Source organism: Astatotilapia calliptera, chromosome 12 (assembly GCF_964374335.1).
Source record: "Astatotilapia calliptera chromosome 12, fAstCal68.1, whole genome shotgun sequence".
Lineage (NCBI taxonomy): Eukaryota > Metazoa > Chordata > Actinopteri > Cichliformes > Cichlidae > Astatotilapia > Astatotilapia calliptera.
This window is the reverse complement of record NC_137433.1, coordinates 34,775,296-34,799,116: the sequence shown is the minus strand read 5'-3', so window position 1 is coordinate 34,799,116 and position 23,821 is coordinate 34,775,296. Positions and strand designations below refer to the sequence as shown.

At 41.3% G+C, this 23,821-nt stretch overlaps 1 protein-coding gene across 2 annotated transcripts; it reads left to right on the top strand.

Moving 5' to 3' along the window:
• Window positions 1-794: 794 nt before the first annotated feature.
• hira (histone cell cycle regulator a) lies at window positions 795-23,728 on the top strand. 2 transcript variants are annotated; one of them, XM_080309465.1, is made up of 25 exons: window positions 795-1,070; window positions 6,915-6,977; window positions 7,160-7,270; window positions 8,073-8,163; window positions 9,316-9,410; window positions 9,775-9,870; window positions 10,000-10,160; window positions 10,294-10,461; window positions 10,555-10,668; window positions 10,915-10,985; window positions 11,210-11,315; window positions 12,387-12,608; window positions 12,917-13,002; window positions 13,432-13,632; window positions 13,808-13,951; window positions 14,032-14,248; window positions 14,361-14,468; window positions 15,223-15,371; window positions 15,789-15,950; window positions 16,158-16,216; window positions 16,911-17,016; window positions 17,106-17,228; window positions 17,321-17,484; window positions 17,726-17,814; window positions 20,600-23,728. In XM_080309465.1, exons 1-25 carry the CDS (start codon window positions 1,034-1,036, stop codon window positions 20,714-20,716), a joined length of 3,060 nt encoding a protein of 1,019 aa, XP_080165591.1. In that variant the 5' UTR covers window positions 795-1,033; the 3' UTR covers window positions 20,717-23,728. The 2 variants fall into 2 exon arrangements, with proteins under 2 accessions (XP_080165591.1, XP_026042328.1); XM_026186543.2 differs by having other exon boundaries at window positions 14,026-14,248.
• Window positions 23,729-23,821: the final 93 nt, after the last annotated feature.

Sequence of the window (23,821 nt, the reverse complement as noted above, 5' to 3'; positions counted from 1 at the left end):
TTTGGCATAAATAACATATATGCATGGCTCCATCCTCTATGCATACATACTTGTTTCAACAATTTAAGCTGCTGCTGGTATAATGTGAGAGGTTACTTTTGTGCAAAATTTGGGACCCTCCTGAGTCTACTTGGCCTACTCAGTCTACCTGTGTATTGTTGACCATATGCATCCTTTTACACATTTTCGCAAAAGCAAAGACTGTGATAAGGATGTGTGCAGTTTTTTGTTTGCTTGTTTTACCTTTCTGCTTAATTTTTCTGCAAATTTCAGTGACTTGAAATAAAGGACAAAGTTTTGTATAAACACACTGTAAACAGGATTAGATTGCCACCACACAAGCATCCAAAACAATATCTGAATTTTATTATATTTGTTTTTCCAGCTCTAAGGGGTGAAGCAAAAACAAATTAGAAGTTGGCCAGAAACTTCTCAGCTCCAATATAAAAACATATTTTAACTGTTCTTAGTGTATGTTTAATGTTTTATTTTCAAGAATATTTAAAAGACATTTTAAATTGTGCTAAATTGTCGAAAAGAAACTCCGAGTTTGCGCACTAATCTGCCATTTGGCCTTTCAAAATAAAAGCCGCGTCAGATCCAATCGACACAAACGGTGTGAATTTGAGTTGATTTTCGGGTTTAACATTTGAGTATTTGCACTCGAAAAAATTAATAAGTAAAAAATCACAAATAATTATCTTTTGGTAGTTGTCTTCTATTTTAACTCTCCCCGTGGGTGTATTATGATATGTTGCCTGCACCCTCTTCCTGTCCGCGGTCAAAACTTACGGAAACACTTCCTGAGCTGCCTGGTGTTCGCCCGTTTGTCATCCGGGGCCGCCTGTCTGTTGCTCGACTCGGGGACTCGGGGATGCTGCGAGATGGGAGTTGAATCGCGCAATCAACAAAGTGTCGGACGGAGTTTGAGACAATAGGAGGGAGCTTTTCGTTAGTTTTCCCATGAACCGAAAGTGAGCGCTGGATGGATTTTTGTTTCGAAGGGATTTAAAATAAAATACCCGGGGTGAAAATGAAGCTGCTGAAGCCGAGCTGGGTGAGCCACAACGGTAAGCTTGTGCAGGAATCTGTTGGATCAAGTTGGGCTTTTGTTGTCGGAGGGGGGCGACTTGATAAGGACGCATGATGATGATGATGGTTATGGTGCTGGTGCACACTTGTTTGACTTGTTAGTCACTTAAAAGTCACTCACATGCTAAATCTAAGCCAACGTTTGGGCACTTGCATTTGGTGTTTGTGCCGTTGTCAGTGTCTCTGTGCTCAAAGTATATTTGTTTGCTAACCTTAGCTAGCTAGCTAGTTAGCCCCCCCGGCTAGTTCTGGTGTCCTGACGTTAGCTAACTTACCTGGCAGATGACCCGTGTCGAAGTTACTGCCTCGCAGTGACTTTTTGGGGTCAGATTTACTCACATCCCGTGGGATTTTTAACATTTTATTTGTGTGACGGCTTCACAGAAAGCTTAAAAAATAAACAAGTGTCTGCTGGGATAATTTTTAAGCTGTCAGTTTGGAAAGTTAACCGCCAGGGAAATGGCCTGAATTTAGGGTGCAGCTAACGACTGTTGTTAGTAGAGCACATTTTGCCCGTGAAATATTTGACATTTGGAAGACTCCAACAAAATTGCACAACAGCATCAATATAGAATGAAACCAAATGTATTAAATGTATAATTATATTAGCAGATGGATTCCAGCTGCTGATATGTTTACAAAGAAAACTGAGGAAATAATACTTTGTTTTTTTGTTTGTTTGTTTGTTTTTTAATTCAGCACTCAACGGGAGTTTCTTTGTAATCTTTAGACATACATTTTTGCACTGTTGCTAAAATAAAGCACGTACTCAGGGGTGCATACAGAGTGCACGGTTAGGTATGAACTTCAGCTTTAGTCACGTAGTACACAGTACTGTATCTTTTATAAATATCACTTTAAGTAATGAGAAGCTTGTAATAAGTCACAGTTTTTTATTGTACAGTAGCTTTTTTCAAATATATTCTAGCAATTATAACCTTATTTCAAATTGTGGTTTCTTAGGCAAAAAAGGCACCGAGTGTTAAGTAAGGGTGTATTGCATAGACTGTACACAGAAGGATGGATATGCCACACACTGGTTCTGTTCTGAAGCCTCACTATTAGTTCTTCGAGGAAGCTCAATGCATTGGCTTGACCATATCTGAATTAACAAGATAATTATCTAAAGAAAAAAAATTATCCCCAAGAGCCTCTATTGACTCGAACTTCGAGGAACAGCAATGACCCTGCTGCTTACTTTAATGTAATTTGGATTTCACTTTGAAATATAGGAAGATACTGCCATATTTGTCTCTTGTATTTAACTGCTCATTTCATTCAACTGATCCTAAAGAAACAGTGTGTGCATAACTTCACAGCAAGTCACATTATTTTTTTAGCTAAAAATAAAAAAGTATAAATTACATAGAAACCAGCTAATGATGATGTTTTTGAAATACTGTGTAATGTATAGGGATGGGTATCGTTTAGGTTTTATCCGGTACCGGTGCCAAACCGGTACTTTTGAAATGGTGCCGGTGCTCAAACGGTGCTCAAACCGGTGCTTAAAGAATGGAGAACACAAACTTTGTACAAAAACCTCTCATGTTCAGCTGTTTTTTTTGTAAAAAGATAACAATGTTAGCCTTTTCTGCAGCTATGGGGCATATATGGTATCACTCTTGGCTGGAAGCAGTGCTTAAAAAAAAACACAAACTTTGTCCAAAAACCTCTCATGTTTAACTGTTTTCCACTTTTCTTTGGTCATTTTAGCCTTTTTGGCCAGGGTGAAGGGAGTATCTGCCATCAAACAAGAAGACAGCTGCATGTAGCTATGATGATGTTTGCTAGTTCACCTTACCTGCATTAATGTAATAACGTGGTTAGCCTACTCAACGTAAATTACACACGAACAACATTAAGCTACTCACGCAGAGAAGAACGGCTGCTGCTGCCATCATCATCCGTCATCATTTCTGCTACACTGGCAGGGCTAGGGGCCAGGACTCTCCTCTTCGTGTTTTTGGGGGATGTTGCTAACTCCGGGTCCGATAACAGGCACCACACCCGCAGTAGATGTGCTCGGTGTGAGGTCTCACAGCAAGCTATCAAATACGGCGCATTTCTCGGCTTTTAAAAAAAACGCTATGCGTCGCCAGGTGTTTCATCAGATTCGAGGTGTTACCTCCTTTGCACAGTATCACAGTATCAGCTTAAAGCACTTGTTACAGGCTGCTGAGTTTGCATATTTTGCTGTGAAGTACAGCCAGACTTTTGACCGCTTCGCCTTGGTCATTTTTAATCTGTAGCTCTGCTCTAAAAGAACGTACGTACCTGGCCCCGCCTACTATCCTCGGAAACGTAAAATGATTGGCTAGAATCTAAAGTGTATCACAGCTCAGGAAAATAAAGCACCGAAATGTGCGCTGCTTTTCGGTCTGGTTATGTCAGAACCGGTGCCATCGTGGCACCGGATACCGGTACCCATCCCTAGTAATGTATCTCCATGGCTTAAAGGAAGAGTTAGGGAATTAGGTTATACTACCAAAGAGATTTTGGAGGATTTACCAGAAAGGTTTCCTTTCAGGAAAATCCTCGAGTGCATGTCGATTGTAAACCTGACAAGACACTGAAATACAGTCTCGGGTGTGGGCATGTACTAACATACTTGTGGAAAATCACAGAACAGTTGAGTAACTTTCCATAAGGCAGACTAAACAAAGCCTGGTAAAAAACAAACAGCTGAGGTCAATGCCATGTTCCTGTGTTATGTTGAAATGTGTCCAACATGCAGTGTGCTTGGAAAGTTTTCATTTACATGCTTTTTTGCATTTCAGGCGGATCTGTGCACAATACTTTGCAGCAACAAAGCAAAATAAGATTCAATGATGCAAAAAACCATCAATGTATTTTCACTTAAACAAGCAGCTGTTTTTTATGTGCATTAAAATTATATAAAAATTTAACAGTGCAAATGCAAATTCCTTGCTGACAGTTTAACCAAAAGGCATTTCCAGTGGAAATTGGCCGACATATCCTCAACATAACCATGTAGAATATCTACAAAACTTAAAAAGAGGTTATACACACACAATACGGTAATATTATGTTGAAGCACAGTATGTATCACTCCACGAGGCTCCTGCCTACGATAGCCATAATGCTCTGACAATCCATCAAGCGGTGCGGCTTCGTAGCTTAGCAAAGTTGTACTAAAACATTTGACAGATTTTCGAGCGCCGTGTACCACATACAATCATTTCGAGGTCAGTAAACACAACCAGAATTCATACATAAGGCACACGGGATTATAAGGGGCACTGTAGATTTTTCCAAAAAACACAGTAATAACGACGGCCTGCTAGCATGCTCTACCAAAAATAGTGCTTTGTTTTGTATCTGACGGACGAAAGCTAAACCAGTTCCACACCACTGAAGTTGCAGCATTTTTACAAACCAATACTGGTTCATCTTTTTCATTCAATGATCCGCTTTTGCCCTTCTCATTCTCCGTCGCCGCCATGCTTTTTCCACCATGTGCATATGAAAACAAAGGCACTGTGAATGCACGTTTTACTAGAGCAGGGCGATATGGCCAAAAATATTTATCACGATATATATTTTAAAATTTGCGATAACGATATAACTGACGATATAATTGATGCGAGACAAAATACAACTCCACAACATTACTAGCGCAAAAAGACAACCTTCCATTTATTTTCACTTAAACAAGAAGCTGGTTTTTATGTACATTAAAGCTTTATAAAAATTTAACAGTGCAAATGCAAATTCCTTGCTGAAAGTTTAACCAAAAGGCATTTCCAGTAGAAATGGGCTGACATATCCTGAGCATAACCATGTATAATATCCACTGAAGTAAAAAAGAGGTGCTTTGCAACATTAAACTGCAGTGTGCAGTACGTATTTTTCGGACCATAAGGTGCACGGGATTATAAGGCACATTAAGCGAAACAAAGCAGTCAGATAAATCAAACTTTATTAAACTCATTCTTCTTGCTTCCTCCACTTCTGTACCATTGATTCATTAATGTTGAATTCTCTGGCAGCTGCTTTATTCCCATGTTGTTGCAGTATATTAATGACTAACCTTGTATTGTGGATGGATTATCTCAGTTGTTCTCCTGACTGAAGTTTGCTCCGTTTACAGCATCCTGCCATGCGATTGCATTTGTCTCTAACTATCAGGAACTTTAGCGTTAACTTTTATAAGTGGAAAAGTGTTAGTGTTCGTCCTCCAGCTTCACTGTTTATGTTATGCTAACATAGCTGTGTCGCTAGCGATCACGTAGCACATCATTATGTACCAGCTAGCCCAACTTCAGTAACCCTACAAACGTCACTGCTGTTTAGTTTCCTGTCTTCATTTATGTTGGAAGTGATAGCAGAGCTGTACGTTTGAATTTTTCCAGAAATCTCTCAGTCAGAACATGCTATATCATGCTTGGGTAACTAGCGAAACTAGCGAGCTAACTTCCGCTAGCTTCCTGCTAACTTCTAACTCCGTTAAATGTAATAAATTTTGTTTTCATGGATGCCTGGAAGTCAAACTTCATAGTTACACCTGGTAAAGCAGCAATGCTGATCGTTTTATTAAAGATGAAAGAATTTAGACAGTTTTTAACTCTCAGTGATGCTGCAGTGTTCGTTTGACCTGAAGCATACGGCGTTTAGGACCCAGATTACTCCCAGATTTAAGAGCATCTTAGTCTGACAATGATAACGACGGCCGCTTGCATGTTCTGCAAAAAAATGTGCTTTGTCGTGTATCTGACGGACAAACACCAAACCAGTTCCACATCACTGAAGTTGCACCTTTTTTACAAACCAATTCTGGTTCATCTGTTTCACTCAACAATCGGCCATGTGCGTATGAAAACAAAGGCACTGCGCATGCGCGTTTTACTCATATTCTATCGCGATATTTCATTTTCCTATCGTTGCCTAACATTATACCGGTATTACCGTGAACGGTATAATATGGCCCAGCCCTACGTTTTACCCATACTCTATCGCGATATTTCATTTTCTTATCGTTGCCAAGCATTATACCGGTATTACCGTGAACGGTATGATATGGCCCAGCCCTAGCCTCCATAACTTAAAATATAAGAAGTTTGCCGTGATCAGCAGTCTTCTTAGAGCTGCCTACCCAACCAAACTGAGTAACTGAGGATGAAAGGCCTTTGTCAGACCAGATATTCAAGAGCCCAGCTGTCACAATCAATTAGGATCTAGATTTCCTTTGTAGAGCTTGCAGGGTACTAATCAGGCCTCTGGGGTGAAGTGTCAATTAACCAGCAACCATAGACGCCATTAGTTTTTAAAGGTAATCAGAAGTCATCTCATTAGTGCCATCACTACAACATGGTGTGGTGCAGCATCATGCTGTGGGCATATTAGTGAGACAATTTAGGAGAGAGTGTAGCAGTGTTAAGCTTCAGATGTCAACCCAAAGCATATCGCCAAGAAAGTATTTCCAGGAAGTCGTTGTTATCAGATGTGCTTTAGCCATGTACTGAGCAAACGCTCTGAATACCCTTGTCAATGGAAAATGTCAGTGCTGTCATTTAACACACTAGAAAACCTGTTTTGGCTTGTGACTGTGGGACATGTGTGTGCTGTATGGATTGGTGTAAAAATTATGAGTTTGGATCAGCAAAATGCGGAAAACTTAAAAGGTTTTGTAAACTTTCCAGATGCACTCTGGTGTCTTTCCTTTTAGTTACTCCTTTATTTCCTCCAGTTTTCTCAGTATCTCTAGGTTATCTGTGTACAATATCAGTCTGCAGTTTTTGTGTTCTTTAGAACTATTAAAATTGAGATGACTGATATTAAATGTTGATTTTTGTGTTTCTCAGGTAAACCCATATTTTCAGTTGACATCCACCCTGATGGAACAAAATTTGCAACTGGTGGCCAAGGTAAAACCAACAACTGCTAAAATGAAAGTTTCTCCCTTTAGGATCATTTTTAAGCAACAGCTTAGTATTCTAACTGATGGAAAGTTACAGCTGGGTTCAGGTTTACTTTCCAGCTTAGAAAAATTCTCCCTGTTGCTCCTTGTGAAGGTGTTTCATGTTTAAAATACTTGGATTGTTTCCAGGGGAGGATTCGGGGAAGGTGATGATCTGGAACATGGCGCCGGTCCTCAGAGAGGAGGATGAGAAGAACGAGAATATTTCTAAAATGCTTTGCCAGATGGACAATCACTTAGGTAATCAAAGTCTGTATATATGGTTGGTTAATGAGTGTGCTTGTTCTCTAGCTCATTTTTTCCCCTTAATTAAACTTAAGGGTTACTTATGGTCTCTAACGATAGCTCCACACTGTGTGTATATGTAATTTTCTTTAATTAATTAGTTTTTTAACAGTTATTGAAAGCTGCACAAATAAACATCTGATGCATGTAGACTGTACTGCAATACCAACATGCACAGCTGTTATCATTTCCTTGACAAGAGGTCATTTAAATTGATGAAATAGAGTAAAAAAAATAAAAATGCTCATTAAGTAAAAATGTAAATCAGATACAACAAATCCGACGTATAAAGCTGAATATAACACAACAAGGGGGTCAGTGAGTAAAAATGTTAGTTAAATACTATAAGATAAGTCTGAAAGAGTTCAAGATGTATTCAGAATGTGATTTGAATAAAAAAGAACTAAGGAAAAGTAACCATTTAAAAAAATAAGTAGACCTTTTACACTATGAAAAAAGAAAGAAAGGAAATCTATAACTATAAACCCATCTGACTAAAACGTTCGGAAACGTTGACCTTGGATGGATGGAGATAACAGCGGCAGGAAATTAAAATCACTTCGCCTTCCATGAACTGCCACTGACATAAACTGCTGCTGTGTTCAGTGACCTAATAACAAGCAGCCATATTTAATAATGAGAGCATCTTGATCTGCAGGTGCTGTTATTGTCCACCCTACCAGCCTCCTCAGCACTAATCCATACAAACTGTATTTATAGCCTCAGTGAGCAGAAGTGTTTGTGTGTGTCTCTGCAGCCTGTGTGAACTGTGTGCGCTGGTCCAACAATGGGCTGTATCTGGCCTCTGGAGGAGACGACAAGCTGGTCATGGTGTGGAAGAGAGCTGCGTATGTATACACACAGTCACTCGCTCAATATGATAAACAGCATTCACTATCTGTCAAGAAACGTCTGGAAAGACAGCCAAACAAGGACGTTTCCATGGTGACTGAGCTGAAAGCAGAATGGGAAACTTTTTGTGTCAGCGTGAACGCACACTAGATTGTGTGTGTGTGATAGGCGGCAATTTTACGGCTTTCCACAGTGCATTATATTACAACGATCTACACTTTAATAAACTTGCATCAATATTATTTATTTATCCTATTCTATTTTTTTGTTCTAGTAACACCAGCATGCTGTTCAATGGTCAATCATATGAGTCACTGTTGTAAACTAGGGCTGTTTAATTAAGCCAAAAAACCAAAAATCTACTATTTTTGTAACCTTAATAATTCTGCAGCACCATGATCCAAAAATTGCCAGTGGTATGCTACTGCTGGAGTTGGGACATATGCAGATTCTACAGCTGTCAGCTACTGTTGGATGATGTGCTGCTGCTGATGGATGGTATACAGCTATAATCGGTGTATTCCACAGCTCCAGGAGAGGCATGCCACTGGCCACTTTTGGATCTTGACACACTGTTTCCTACACATATACTTTACTTGGGTGGGCCACCGACGGCAGAACGGTCACATAAATATATCTAAATATATTTTGGACCTAATTTTAGCTTTTATTTATTTATTTTGCTGCATGAATAAAAATAACACCAGAGTGTAACTAAGACTGCCAGAGGGGGTTTTTGGACAGACTTCGACATCCTATACTGCAGCTGGTAGCTCTTCTCTGGAAATTTGCTTCCAAGCTGGACAACCAGAATAACCAGAACTTGCAGTAGGTTGATACCTCGTTCAGTCTCTGGTATATGTTACTCACACGAAGTGCTCTTGTTGCCAAAAGCCATAAAAGATGATTATTACACAAGTATTTTTTGTAACAAAGTCTATATTTATTATTCTTTGCTGCTTTAAAGTATGTCCCAGTTCTTTCTCTGTGTATGAACTGACTGGATGCATGCTATCCCTTTCCTGCTAGTTCAAGCTAACTTCCTCTCACTGATGTTTTCTGGTGAATCTCCATTGTTGATAATTATGTCAGCATTCACATTTGCTGCTTTTTAATTTTGTCTGTCTGTGTGTTTCTTTTCCCTGTAGGTTCATCGGTCCCAGCACAGTGTTTGGGTCAAGCAGCAAGTTGGCCAATGTGGAGCAGTGGAGGTGTGTCACAATCCTGAGGAACCACACTGGAGGTAATAGACTCAGAAAATGCACAGAGAAGTTGCAGATGTTCACAGATACTGAACATCTGCACACATCCACCAACCTAGCTAGTTAAAGAGCCTCTGTTCATTGTGTGTGTTCTCGAGGTCTAACAGCTGTGTGGTTAAATGTTTAAAAACAAAAGAATTTCCTGAAACAAGACGATGAATAAATCATAAAAACAAAAATAAAGTGGAAAAATATTTCAGATAATAGCCAGATTTTTTCCCCTTCAACATTCAGTACATTACTTGGTAAATTTCTTTCTTTAAATCCCCTTTGACATATTAATGTCAAAAAAAGAAAAGTGTCACACCATTGTCATCATTTGTTATCATTGTGCTGTGTTTGCAGATGTGATGGACGTGGCGTGGTCTCCTCGTGACGTGTGGCTGGCCTCCTGCAGTGTGGATAACACCATTGTGATCTGGAACGCTCGCAAATTTCCAGGTAAAGTTTAACCACAGCTCAGCCTCTGGAAAATAGAAAATGCTCATATTTACAAAAGTCTTTTGTTTTTAACTGAGAGGGAAAAAACACTTTCTGCACACTCTGCAACTGTCTTAATGATCTATTCAGAGATGATCACTACTCTGCGAGGACACACTGGCCTGGTGAAAGGCCTCACATGGGATCCAGTGGGGAAATACATCGCCTCCCAGGCTGACGACCACAGTCTGAAAGTGTGGCGGACGGTGGACTGGCAGATGGATGCAAACATCACCAAACCTTTCAGTGAGGTACAGAAACACTCACTCTCGCTTTGATTGGAACCCACTGAATACATTGTGTGTTTCCACTAATTGATTTAGGTTTTGATTTTATTTTGTCATCACAGTTTAAGGGATTTTTCTCTTTCTGTCTCACTCTCAGTGCGGTGGGACGACCCACGTCCTGCGTCTGTCCTGGTCTCCAGACGGTCAGTATCTTGTGTCGGCTCATGCAATGAACAACTCCGGCCCCACCGCTCAGATTGTGGAGAGAGATGGCTGGAAGACTAATATGGACTTTGTGGGCCACCGTAAAGCTGTCACTGTGGTGGTGAGGATGTGCTAGCAACATGTTCAGCCAGTAAATCTATATTTAAACAAAAGAAAAGCTACTTATTGATGCGTCTGGTTTCTGTTCCTACAGAAATTCAACCCAAAGATTTTCAAGAAGAAGCAGAAGAACGGCAGCTCTCCGAAGCCCAGCTGTCCGTACTGCTGCTGCGCTGTTGGCAGCAAAGACCGATCGCTCTCCGTCTGGGTCAGTAAAAAACCCACAGTTTTAAAGTTTAAAATAATGATAGTAAAACATAAAAGTTAGTACTCTCATTCCTTAGTCAAGCTGCAGTTTTCATGGCTTATTGATGTGATGACATGTACATTAATAACCAAGTGAGGGCAGTTTTTCCAGTTCAGTGGTTTCTCACCAGGAATCGCCAAACCCAGTTTTAGTAGCTGTTTGGGAGGATATAAAAAAATAAAGTCTCTCTCGCTCTCTCTGCTCCAGCTCACCTCACTGAAGCGCCCTCTTGTGGTCATCCATGATCTTTTCGATAAATCCATTATGGACATTTCCTGGTGAGTGAAGACATTGTGGGCTGTCACATTCTGCAGTCTCTCTTATTCTAAGTCCACCGCCCTGACATCAGATATCTGACTTCAGATATTATTTTTAATGTCTCAGTGTGTGGATGCTTTTTTACCTGCACCCTTCTCTGTTTGCATACAGGTGTTTTGTGTAGGCTTATTAAACATTACTGGTGGTGATAAATGTCTGAGTTTGATATGTATGTGTGTATCAGGACATTGACGGGTCTGGGGATGTTGGTTTGTTCGATGGATGGCACAGTCGCCTATTTGGACTTCTCCCTGGATGAACTGGGAGACCCGCTGAATGAAGAGGAGAAGGTAAGAAGCATCAAGGCATCACTGAAATTGTGACTGTATGTTTACAACTAGTCCTGTGTACACTTAAGACCTGTGTCATATATATTCTACTACAATGGTAGATGCTCATGTTAAACATAGCTAGAGTTTCAAATAATGAGGTCAGCTTGTGTACAAGGATATCATGTAGGTCAAGTCTCAAGCTTTGAATGCTTGGTTTCAGATGGTGTTTTCCGCTCTTGGCTGTGTTTTATGACATATGGGGGATATCCCAAATGTGGTCATCTCAGGCACATGGCTCTGCCGGTGTGTGGAGAAATCTGCCCCACTTACTGTTTAATTTTGGTTGTGAGTTGCAGCCAATCAGGAGAAAGTAGGTTTAGAGAATAAGGAGCTAAGACGGCTTGTTTCAAACAGAAGATGAACTGAGGGATAGAGACCAAGGCCCTGTGTAAGATTAGTAAGGTTTATTTTAAGTGCAGACTATGCAAAGCTATTCCAGTAGACTATAACAATAAATATATGGAGCTGGAAAAAACGAGGTCCAATTTAAACATTTTTTTGGAGCCTGAGTAAGTGCCCAGGAGTGTTGACCATCTGAGCAGCTTGCCTTATGTACTGTCTTTCTTTACTTGTGGGGAGTAATTTAGGAGCCCAGTAAGATAAATAAAGATTATTTGAACTGTGCCTCATCTACTCTAGTAGAGTGCAGCAATGAAAACGTAGAGCTGAAAATATGTACTGCTGATATATTTAAAGTCAAAGTCTTCTCCTGATCTTTTATTTATTTAGCTAATAATAAACTCTAAACCAGCTAACAAATACAAAGTTTTATTTAAACCACATAACAAAGTTGTCCCTTCTCATCTTGTTTTTCATTCTTAGAAGTAGAGAAAAGTAATCAGTGAATGAAAAATGCACCACATGAGGCCCAGACTCTGCTTTATGTATAATTATTGGTTGACATCTTTATATTCCAGGTTTTTATTGCTAAGCAGTTTAACAGATTTTTTAAATTTTGTTGGTGGTTCTTGCTTAAATAAGGTTTCTTCCCTCCTAGAAAACTTTTCTTTTTCTTCTTGTGACAAATAGAACAGTATCCATCAGAACATCTACGGTAAGAGTCTGGCTATAACCAGCACCGAGGCTCAGCTCTCCACCACCATCATCGAGAACCCCGAGATTCTCAAATACCAACAGGAGCGGCAGAACTCTGCCCAGGCCAACTCAGGACCAGGTGCTGCTGCACCTGAATCCTCAGCACCCAAACTCAACAGTGTGATGAACGGGGAGTCTCTGGAGGACATCAGGAAGGTAGATGGAGCAGCCATCTATAATAAATGAAATTAAGGGAAAAATGCTTACATAGTTCTGGGAGGTGCTTCCTGGAAGCATATCAGAAACCTGATAATTATATTTTCATTGGGTTTTTGGAAAACTGTTAGAGTAGAGACAAAATACATTAGAAATCAAAGTCCAACACAGTTTAAAATATACTAATACTTATGTATTTTATATATATATTAATGTTTTAAACTTTTAATTTTCCAAAGCTGTCAAAACATCCTTTTTATATCTGTGCAGCGTAAATTTCTTGGATGCTTTATTCTCTCATCTGGCAGAATCTTTTGAAGAAGCAGGTGGAGACGAGAACAGCAGATGGCAGAAGAAGAATCACACCGCTCTGCATTGCTCAGCTGGACACGGGGTAGGAAGGCATGAAACACACTCCGGTGAACAAGATGGCTGATCTCACAAAAATAGCTGGTAGATCATGTTTGGACTCCAAAGATGGCGGCTGGACTGATTACAGGTTTCTTCTGTGCCATCAAAGCTACAGCAACACAATAAGAGAAGAGCTTGAAGTGTCAAATCTTTGGTTTTGAGTCCACACAAGTTCAAAGACTCCTCTCAGTCTGAACCGGATCTAGATTTAATTAACAGTTGAAACAGGGGGCTATTGTTGCGTGTTTTAACAACATAGAAGCCACGTGGTGCAAACTGAAGATGATTCTGGTCCACAGAGCTAATGCAATGTAGAAAAAGTGATGGTTAAAGTTAGTTATTGTTGTATAAAAGTAATAATAATGTTAACCAGATGAAGAGTAGAAGATCACAGGCCCTTTTCTCTCTGCAGGGATTTCTCTCCGGCTTTGTTCAACAGTGTTCCCATCCTGCCCTCGGGCTCATCCATGTCCAGCCAGCTCACCCCCCAGCTCAGCTCCGACTCCAGCCCAGGACAGGCCTCTTCTATGGGGCTTAAGCCCACACACGACCCCATGCTTACCTCACCTCCTCCCAACAACACTGCTAAGCCAATGGAGGACAACAATGATGGGTATGGAGATCACAGATAGGGAATTTTTGCTGTTGTTTTCTGTTTTACCCTCTCTGTGTTGTCTTTTTCATACTTTAAATTCCCAAACCTCCCACTTCCTCTTCCCAGTCGTTTACATGGTGCTTGGTTTTCTCATTCCCGCCTTCACTTGTCTTTCTCATTATCTTCGTCCTAGTGTCAAATCCAGTCTGCTGCTCACCTCTGCCTCCAAGATTGAGCCAATGAAAGCTTTGGACTCCAGGTTTACAGAGAGGTCAAAGGCCACACCAGGCGTGACAGCCGCCATTTCGTCCACAGCTGGACTCACACCGTTAGACAGGTGAGTAACTGTGCAAGTGAAGAACATCAAACACAAAAACAGAACACAGAGACATATCTGATGTCCTGTTCTAGCAACAGGCCGAAAGACGGCGTCACCGCCCAGAAGGAGGCAAAAACCAAAGAAGAGACCAGCAGTGACAGCGAGGATAAGATGGCTGCCATCAACAAGAACCTGACATTTGGCAAGAGGAAACCAGAGCTGCTGCTGGATGGAAGAGAGGTGCTGGAGAAGAGGAAGAAGGGACGGCCCAGGAAAGACAAGATGGCTGCTTCCATGGCCCAGCCTTTCACTCAGGTAGAGGGACATGTGGATGATCTGAAGCCTGAAAATCTGTTATTTTAAGCTCTTTGGGTGCAGCTAAAATAGGTTAACCAAGTGTGCTTTTCTACTTATCTCGTCATAACAGATAACTCCTCCCGCGGAACAGGAGCCCAGCAGGGTTGTAGCTCCTCCAGCTCCTGTCGCTGTTCTCAAACTACCAACACCAAGTACACAGAAGGCCTTCAGTCTGCAGGTAACACACCGTCTGTCATCTCTTTGGTTTGGACTTTAAGTGTTTAGTGTGTTTATCCAGCTGGAAGATGTATTGTACTTTTATAACCACCTTAATTGACAGTTTTTCACCTCGAATTATATCTGTTTGCATCCCCCGTCTGATCTCTCACAAGCTCTACGGTTTGGCTTTGGGTCTTTCTTTTTATTTCTTTGCTAAGTTTGTTCTCTTGTTCTTCTAGCTAAGGTCGTCGTTGTTCTCTGCCTGCTTTTTTTTTTGTCTTTTTCTTCTTTTTAGTGTTTCCACTGTGTGGCTACTCATTTTGTAGCTTTTTTTTCTTAAGCCCACGTCTCAGAGGTAGAAATTCTTATTTTAGTTCAAGCCTGTTTGTTTGTTTTGTTTATATCTATTAATAAATAGCCATCAGCACTTTAGAAAGCCTTCTCTGGCTTCCTCCTTGGACACTTATCGTTTCAGTTTCTTCAGTTAGAAATTCTCCCTTTTCTGTTTGAGCAGTGTCGTCTTCTCCCTTGTCTTGAAACATCAGCTTTGGTGGATTTGTAATTGATGAAGGCGATGCTCCATACATTATCGAGAGTGTTTGTTGTGCAGCTTATGCTTCTTCCTGCTCGTTTTTGAACATGAAAGTTGTTGTTGTTGTTTTTTTGTTTTTGTATTTGTGGTCGCTTGTTTTCCTTTGTTTCTCTTTTGATTTCTATGTTGTTGTACTTTTTTAACATGTTCAAAATAAAGATTAAATTCAAATTCAATTCAGGTGAGCATGGAGCCCTCAGTGTTCCTGGAGGTGGAGAATGAGGTGTCCATGGTTGCAGGTTCGAAGCTCAGCCAGCTGCGATGCTCCAGAGACGGACGAGACTGGAACACGCTCCTGCCCAGCTCTGTGGTCGTTGCTGCAGGCAGCAGGTAGGAGGCGCTGCTGAGTTTTCATACAGACAGAATCTCTGTTTATACTTGAATTGATTTACTTTCACTTTTTGATGTGACTTGGAAAAAAAACTAGTAGCTTCAGAACTTAAAAGGTCAGGGACTAAAGCTAAAATAGACATTTAAGTAAAGTAACGCAGATTCATTGCCGAAATTACATGCAGAATATTTTTTATGTGTGCAGTCATCCTCTAAACTCCCAGTTGGAGGAGGGAAAGTCTTCGAGGTATCACTGAAAAGTGGAGGATATTCCCACACAGTGCTACTGATTTTAATTTAGGCCACACTGTTATGAAATGAAAACATCAGCAGGTCTACCAATGACAAAAAATGTAAAAAAAAAAATGAATTAACAGCACAAAATCTGGTCTTCCTAATTCTCCTCCACTCCCTCAGTGACATCCTTGCAGTCGCCTGTGAGGACAGGATGTTGTCAGTCTTCTCTTCCTGTGGGCGGCGACTCCTTCCTGCCATTCAGCTAGGCACGCCTGCGTCTGCCTTACACTGCTCTGCCCACTACGTCATGGTTCTGACCGCTGGAGCGACTTTGTCCGTGTGGTCAGTGTTCAGCTGCTCTGTTTGATTTGAATTGCTTGGGAGCTTTTGTTGCATTTTTTTATCTTTGATCTCTGAGGTAAAACTAGTTTTACAGAGATGCCTACGCATTTAGAAAGTGCATTAATTTACGCTGGTAGTATTTAATGAATATTTGTCTTTATTCTAAAATCTTTGCTCTTTGTAATAATTCATTTTTTGTTTCTGCAGGGATGTTCAGAAACAGAAGGCTCTGGTCAAGAACGAGTCTCTGCTGACTGTTTTGTCTGGTGAGTCATCGCCACAGCTGATATCTACTCACATCAAAACAAGCTTGACCGATAAAACAGCAGAGAGATGTAGTGAGGTGCACTGTGTAGCGAGACTAATGTGTTAATGGGTATATTTAGAGTTAAAGCTGCTTATCTAACGCTAAACTGACGAATGCTGAACACATAACCTGCTCCAGAGAAGTCATATTCAGAGTTTTGTTTAGAATGTATACTTTCATTGATATTTATTTTAAATGTGCAGTCTGTTGAGCTGTGCCTTACTGACGAAATTTGCATGCACCCAGTTGGTTATGAGGAAAACAAATATTATGCTTGATTCTAATCTGCTGCCAATTCTGTTTGACACTGCTGGCCTTGCAGCTAGTGGAACAAAAGTATTTAAAAATGAGTTCATTAGTAGGCCATTTTACACTGAGAATATAAAATCAGTAGCGTTTCACCAAAAGCTGAAAGTATTAGCCCATGACCACCATGAAGCTGTGGGACAGAGGCAGACCCACCTGTTATCTCTCACTGGGGTTTTTAGGGTTTGTAGCGCCGGCTAACAGAGGGAACGTGTGGTTATGTCCAACTTGCTTCACTGCACTCTCCAGGCCAGATTTGATTTGATTATATAATGACTCAGGTGATTATTAATAAGTGAATCGAGCCGTGTTATTCTCCATGAAAACTACTTTGTTTGTGTCTTCAGGTGCTGACACTACAGTGTCCCAGTCTCTGCTGACTCAGCAGGGAGTTCCAGTCATTGGACTGTCCAACGGGAAGTCGTACTGCTTCAGCTCCTCTCTGGAGACATGGTGAGAAACACTATGGAAGTACTCACTGTACTCACAGATGAATAATGAACCAATGGATTTGACAGCTGTGATTAAACCATCTCTCTCAGGACTCTGATAGCAGATAAAAGTGACTCTCTGGTTCAGTGTGCTGACTTCAGGAGCTGCCTGCCTAGCCACGATACACCGGTGTCCTCTGGGCCTCTGGCTGTCATGCAGGGACGCAACCTCAAGTATGTCTTTAATATTAATCTGCACTTCTCATCTTCAGTAATATAAAATGTAATAAAGAAAGTCAATAAAAAAGTCTCGGTGCTCCCCGCAGTGCCGGTCGGCTGGCTTCCCGCCTCTCCTCCACCCCTCACCACCTGCAGCAGAGCATGACGCTGGCCTTCCTGGAGAATCAGCTGGCGTCTGCTTTGACTCTGCAGTCAGCACAGGAGTATCGCTACTGGCTGCTCATCTATGCCCGTTTCCTCGTCAATGAAGGTACCAAACTTTCAGCTGAAGGGACAAACATCAGTTTTGAGTATTGCAGATGTGTTCTGATAGAAAATGAGAAATGGTGGAAACTAAAACAACCTAGGTGCTTTCAGAAAATTTGGACTCAATTGTCTGATTGAACAGGCGGCAACTGTAGAAAAGCAAGCTTGCACAGTGTCATATGTAGTACACAAGCCTTATATAAACAACTCTTATATTTCATATATTTTTCTGTTTTTCCTTCCAGGCTCAGAGTATCGCCTCAGAGAACTCTGCAAGGAGCTCCTGGGTCCTGTCCACAAATCAGCGGCTACATCCTGGGAGCCCACCACACTGGTACGACAACAAAAATCAGTCTCTTCCTCTTGATTTTGTCTTTTCAAATCAAATCAAATCAAATCACTTTTATTGTCACATCACATGTGCAGGTACATTGGTACAGTACATGTGAGTGAAATTCTTGTGTGCGAGCTTCACAAGCAACAGAGTTGTGCAAAATACAATAATGTAAACAAGCAAAATACAAGAATGGCTACATCTGAAACTAATAAATATATGTACAATATATAATAGTATATGCATTTCTGGATGTGTATACTAAATATTTTTCTGTGTGTGTGTGTGTGTGTGTGTGTGTGTGTGTGTGTGTGTGTGTGTGTGTGTGTGTGTACATATTTTACAAATTAAATAGAGTAAACAATAAATAAAATGTATAAAATATACAGAGTTGGGACATGTGCAAAACAGTGGCGTTACTGTACAGTATGGAGTGCATAATGTTAAAGTTCCAGCAGTGAAGCTGAGGTGTCTATGAAGTGTTCAGCAGTCTGATGGCCTGGTGGAAAAAGCTGTCTCTCAGTCTGCTGGTACGGGACCGGATGCTGCAGAACCTCCTTCCTGATGGAAGTAGTCTGAACAGTTTATGGCTGGGGTGACTGGAGTCCTTGATGATCCTCCCCGCTTTCCTCAGGCACCGCTTCCTGTAGATGTCTTGGAGGGAGGGAAGCTCACCTCCAATTATCCGTTCAGAGCACCGCACTACTCGCTGGAGAGCTTTGCAGTTGTAGGCGGTGCTGTTGCCATACCAGGTGGTGATGCATCCAGTGAGGATGCTCTCAATGGCACAGTGATAGAAGGTCCTGAGGATGCGGGGGCTCATGCCGAATCTTTTCAGTCTCCTGAGAAAGAAGAGGCGCTGCTGCGCCTTCTTCACTGTTTTGTTTGTGTGTACTGACCACGTAAGATCCTCAGCCAGATGTACACCAAGGAACCGGAAGCTGCTCACTCTCTCCACAGCAGCGCCGTTGATGGTGATGGGGGTGTGTACTTCTCTGCACCTCCGGAAGTCCACTATCAACTCCTTTGTCTTTGCGACGTTGAGGGTGAGATGGTTGTCTTGACACCAGTGGGTCAGGGCGCTGACCTCCTCCCTGTAAGCCGTCTCATCACCGTTGGTGATAAGACCCACCACTGTAGTGTCGTCCGCAAACTTCACAATGATGTTGGAGCTGTTAGTGGCTGTGCAGTCGTAGGTGTAGAGTGAGTACAGGAGAGGGCTCAGTACACACCCCTGTGGAGCACCAGTGTTCAGTGTGATGGGGGATGAGGTGATGCTGCCCAGTCTGACCACCTGGCGTCTGTCAGACAGGAAGCTAAGGATCCAGCTGCAGAGGGAGCTGCTCAGTCCTAGATCCTGCAGTTTCCTGTCCAGCTTCGAGGGAACGATGGTATTGAATGCTGAGCTGTAATCTACAAACAGCATTCTCACATACGTGTCTCTCTTCTCCAGGTGTGACAGGGCAGTGTGTAGTGTCAGGGCTATGGCATCATCAGTGGACCTGTTGTGGCGGTACGCGAACTGTAGAGGGTCCAGTGAGTCGGGTAGTGCAGAGCAGATGAAGTCCCTGACCAGCTTCTCGAAGCATTTGCTTACGATGGGGGTCAGGGCTACAGGTCGCCAGTCGTTCAATGAGGAGATGGTGGAGGATTTGGGTACAGGGACGACGGTGGCCATTTTGAAGCAGGCTGGGACTACAGACAGAGAGAGGGAAAGGTTGAAGATGTGCGTGAACACTCCAGCCAGCTGAGCCGCGCATGACTTGACTTTTAACATGATCCAAAGTCCACTGAATATTAACAGCTTTTATTAGTATAGTCACTACAAAATGTGACATGAAACACAGCTTTTACTAAATAGTAAGTGAAGCACAGAACAGCTCAGTTGTCTTTAAAGGGTTTATTTAGATGTTTGAGACAAGTTAGCCGAGGTGCAGTTTGGACGTGGGCTAAATGTCAGATTAGTTGAAAGTTTGCACTTATAAACTGCACCAGGATCTGTTTCTGACAGCCTAATATTTTATCTTTGGTTGTGAGAAACAATTTCAGAGATTTGATTGGTATTAGTGGAGTCAAACTGAAAATAGTGAAAATACTACAAATACGGTAGTGAGGTGATCAGCAGATGTTCAGACAGTGGAAGCTGGAGCTGATCAGCATCTGCTGTCTCTCATTAGACTGTATTGCTTCACTGTGTCTGTGCTGTTGGTGTCTTTTGAACTTTTTTGATGGACTGCCTCATTAATATTATGTCTTGCTGTGTGGTACCGACCGTCTAGGAAATGTCTGCTTCAATTTGCAAATCTAATATTTTATTAGTCTGGTCCTAATTAGCACTACTTAGGATGTCTGTGTCTCTGTGTTACACCTGGACAGTTTATGCAGCTTGCGCCACCCCATTGTCAAGGTGGTGAATGATTTCGAATGTAGAATTTTGAAATTGATACCATAGGTGTGTCTGCTCGGAGGCTGAGGGGTAACACTGGCAGCCGCTCGTATTTTTTATTTTATTTTAGTATTTGAGATTGCTACTTTGTTTTGATCATTTACTCATTTCCCAGAATCTCTGATACACATTACTGGTAAGTATGCTTGGATGATATAAACCAAAATTATCTGAACTAAAGAACACTTTGTAACGACTGCGCACACGCTGTAAACAATGTCACTTCTGCAAGATGACAGTTCTGATTTCTTCCATATTTTTGCTTCTTTTTGCACACAAAGAGGAAAAGATGAGTCGCTTCGTCCTCACACGTTCACTGTTTGACTTGTGTGTTTTTAGGGTCTACGTAAGCGTGAGCTGCTGCGGGAGGTCTTACCCGTCATCGGTGAAAACCTTCGGTTCCAGAGACTGTTCACTGAGTACCAGGATCAGCTGGAGTTGCTGCGCAACAAATAGCACGCGCTGCTACGCAGACAGAAACTGACACAAACACACACGGACTTAAAACAGTTCGGTTTGCCTCGGCTCAGCTCCGGTAAACTTTGACTGCTTTCTTCAACTTGAAACGCTGCTCTGGCTCAGACCTGAAAAACACGACCTGGGTGTCTTCTGAGAACTTTAACATCAGCCGGTCCTCAGCTTTTTGAGCGCTGGGACTTTTCAGTGCTGTCGTTCACCAGACAGTTTTTTTTTTCTTTCTGGTTTTCAGTTTCAATTCTCCTCTCCTGTCTTTATTCCTTCTAAATGTGATCTTTTTGACCTATGCACCTCTTGCCCTCCTAATCATGAACCTAGAAAAGGTAACTCAAGGGAGATGGTGATAGAAACGGTCGTCAGGTGCAGCATCAGCAGCTGTATGGAATCATTCTCAGAGGTCTTGGAGAGAGATCAGAGGTAAAATGTAAAGAGAAATGTAAATTAGAACAGATTTATAGGAGCAATATGCTTGCACCAAAGTGATGCCAATTTAGTGAGAAATAGTCTCTCACCTGCATCTGCCAGGTGAAGGAAATGAAGGGCATCCAGACTACGGATCAGCTGGGTTTTTACAGGTTGGTATTCCCGAGTGTACCGTTATCTTTAAAATCAGCAGTTCTCATACCAAAATGCGAAAAGGGTGGTAAAATGCAAGGCCATGACTGAAATGCAGGATTGTTGTCTGTGAAATAAAATTGGAAAATTGAAAAAAGAATTTGTGCACAAACATTAAGCAGAAATTTATGTAAGCACTAAACTAGGGCTATCTGTGAGTCTGCACCTTCGATTGGTGCATTCGCCATTCCTTGGTCCTCCCTCGACTGAATGAGCTTTTACATTCTGTAATCTCTCCACAGTGTAGCTCCATTCTTAGCTATTTAAAATAGATTTTGTTTGTAAAAGGATAATCCTTCACTTCTGCAGAGATGGGCTGGCGCATCTAGATGAAGGTGATTTTAAAAAAGTCATCGCCCTACAGAGAATAGGATCTGGTGCAACTGGGAAACAACGTCTGACGCTACGACTGATCATTAGGCTAAACCAGTATCACATCTCAGAATCTCTGGCTGCACTAAAATCATCGTAAACACAAATTCAGACAAAATAAAGTTCTTAAAAAATGAACGAGACACCAGATGGTTTAGGGCATTGCAGGAATCCCTGGTAGATGTGCAATAGTTGTACATCGGTACAAGCTCTTGGTGCTAGACATTGTTTGTAAACTGTTGGTGCCGAGTGTTACAGGTTGAGAGAAAGAATCAGCTTATGGAATCAAAATTTCTTCATTATTTTTTAACTGTTTTCTCAACACAAGACACGTTTTAGAGTGTTGAGAAAATGGTTCTGTTTTCAGGCCGGCCTTAGTCATTGCACGGTGTTATACGGTGGCTGCATGAATCATAATGCACAATATTAAATTAACCCAACAGTAGGCCTTTCAGACATGGGTAACATGGCTGACTTACCAGTCTGTTACAGTAATGGCACTCTGTCATTCGTAGGGCACTTTTACACTTTAACTGTGGCGTCAGACAGACTTACTGACAGCGGTGAAAAAATGCAAAGTGATGGGATGTGCAAGAAATTTGTCATAGTTGCAAAAGTCTTGACGCACATGTGGTAACAAGTATTTTTGGTATTATCTCCAAATCTAACCCACAGACCGTATAAAAGATGTATGCCGTTAAAGCTGCAGTCTAATATTGGCCACCAGAGGGCGATAAAGAGTTCTAGTCCTTTGGGAAAGCTTCCCTTATACTTGACCTCTGTAAAAACTTTGCTGGTGAGTTAAAGTTGTCAGTCAATCATTTCAGGTCTTCGTCAACATCAAGATTATTTTGTAAGTTTAGCTTATGATTTCACAGTTGTTTGGTTTTTGCTCGTCATACCCAGTTTCAAAACACCAAGATGGCAACAGCGAAAAAGCTTCTCTCGAATCTTCAAATTGTGACCACAGAAGAATGTTTTCATGTAGAAAACTGTAATAATGATGCTGTCATACAAGTTCTGCTTTTTTTGTTTGTTTAGTTTGTTTTGTTTTCTGTCATGTGTGATCTGTCCAAACTTTGCAGTGACAAATTTTTCCTCTGTCCAGGCGAGCAACATTGCTGGCCCACTTCAGTCTAAAAGTGACCAGTTTGCGGGCTCAGAATGATGGAAATGGATAGAGGCTAATCACAGATAAAAAATCTCTTAACTTGCATGTCCAGAGTAGCTGCAGGGTTTTATTTTTCTGAACTCCACCAAAAATGGTTCTGGATTTGTCAGATAATTATGTCTTATATTTGAAATCATGTGGACATTTCAGGAGACCAGACTCGGTGAAATGTTCTGTATATGTGGGTTTTTTTTCCACTTGGTTTGTAAATAAGCTGAACTCAGAAACACAACCAGAGCCGATAAAGGCTCCGATTTCTCTCGATTTCTCTTCACATTTCTCTGCTGCTGTGCAAGAATCACTGCTTTCAATTCAGGATTAAGGAGGGAAAATTGTTTTCTGATATCCATTAACTTGACATTTGACCCAAAGGTCAAGAAACCCAGTGACACATTAATGAAGTTCATTTACCTTAATAGTACGTGTGTTTAGCCTTTTGTTAGTCTGCAGCAACATTAATGCACTCCTCTGCCTGCTCTGTGTGATCACACAGGAAGCTTGTTTAGTGTTATATTTCACTTCTGAGTGTGGTAAGCAGCACAGAGGAATCCCTTTTACTTAACACCCCCCTTTTTATTTTTTCTTCTTCTTTTTTTTTTTTTTTTTTATCTGTACAGAACTTCCTTCCTTATTTGTTTCATTTCTTTTTGTTGTTGTTTTTTCGGGGGGTTTTCGCTGTCAGTCATTTTTAAATGTTTCTACAAGACGTTTTGTTTGATTTGTTTTCAATTTGTATAAGAAAAAGAAAAAATAACCAGAGACAAGCTGAAGTTTTTGCTTTGGAAAAAAAAGAGGAAAGATTAAACAAATGAGGAACAGTTGTGGCTTGTTAATTTCCTGTGTGGTATTGCTTCATTTTGTGTTCGTGTGTGTTACTGGCTCTCAAGTAATGGGTCCTGATGCTGATAATTCCCAACCAGATTTCA

Coding starts and splice junctions, on each gene's coding strand:
- hira (XM_026186543.2), top strand. CDS start 1,034: ATGAAGCTGCTGAAGCCGAGCTGGGTGAGCCACAACG. Junction 9,871..9,999: donor GAACGCTCGCAAATTTCCAG/GTAAAGTTTAAC, acceptor TGATCTATTCAG/AGATGATCACTACTCTGCGA. Junction 12,609..12,916: donor CTCTGGAGGACATCAGGAAG/GTAGATGGAGCA, acceptor CTCATCTGGCAG/AATCTTTTGAAGAAGCAGGT.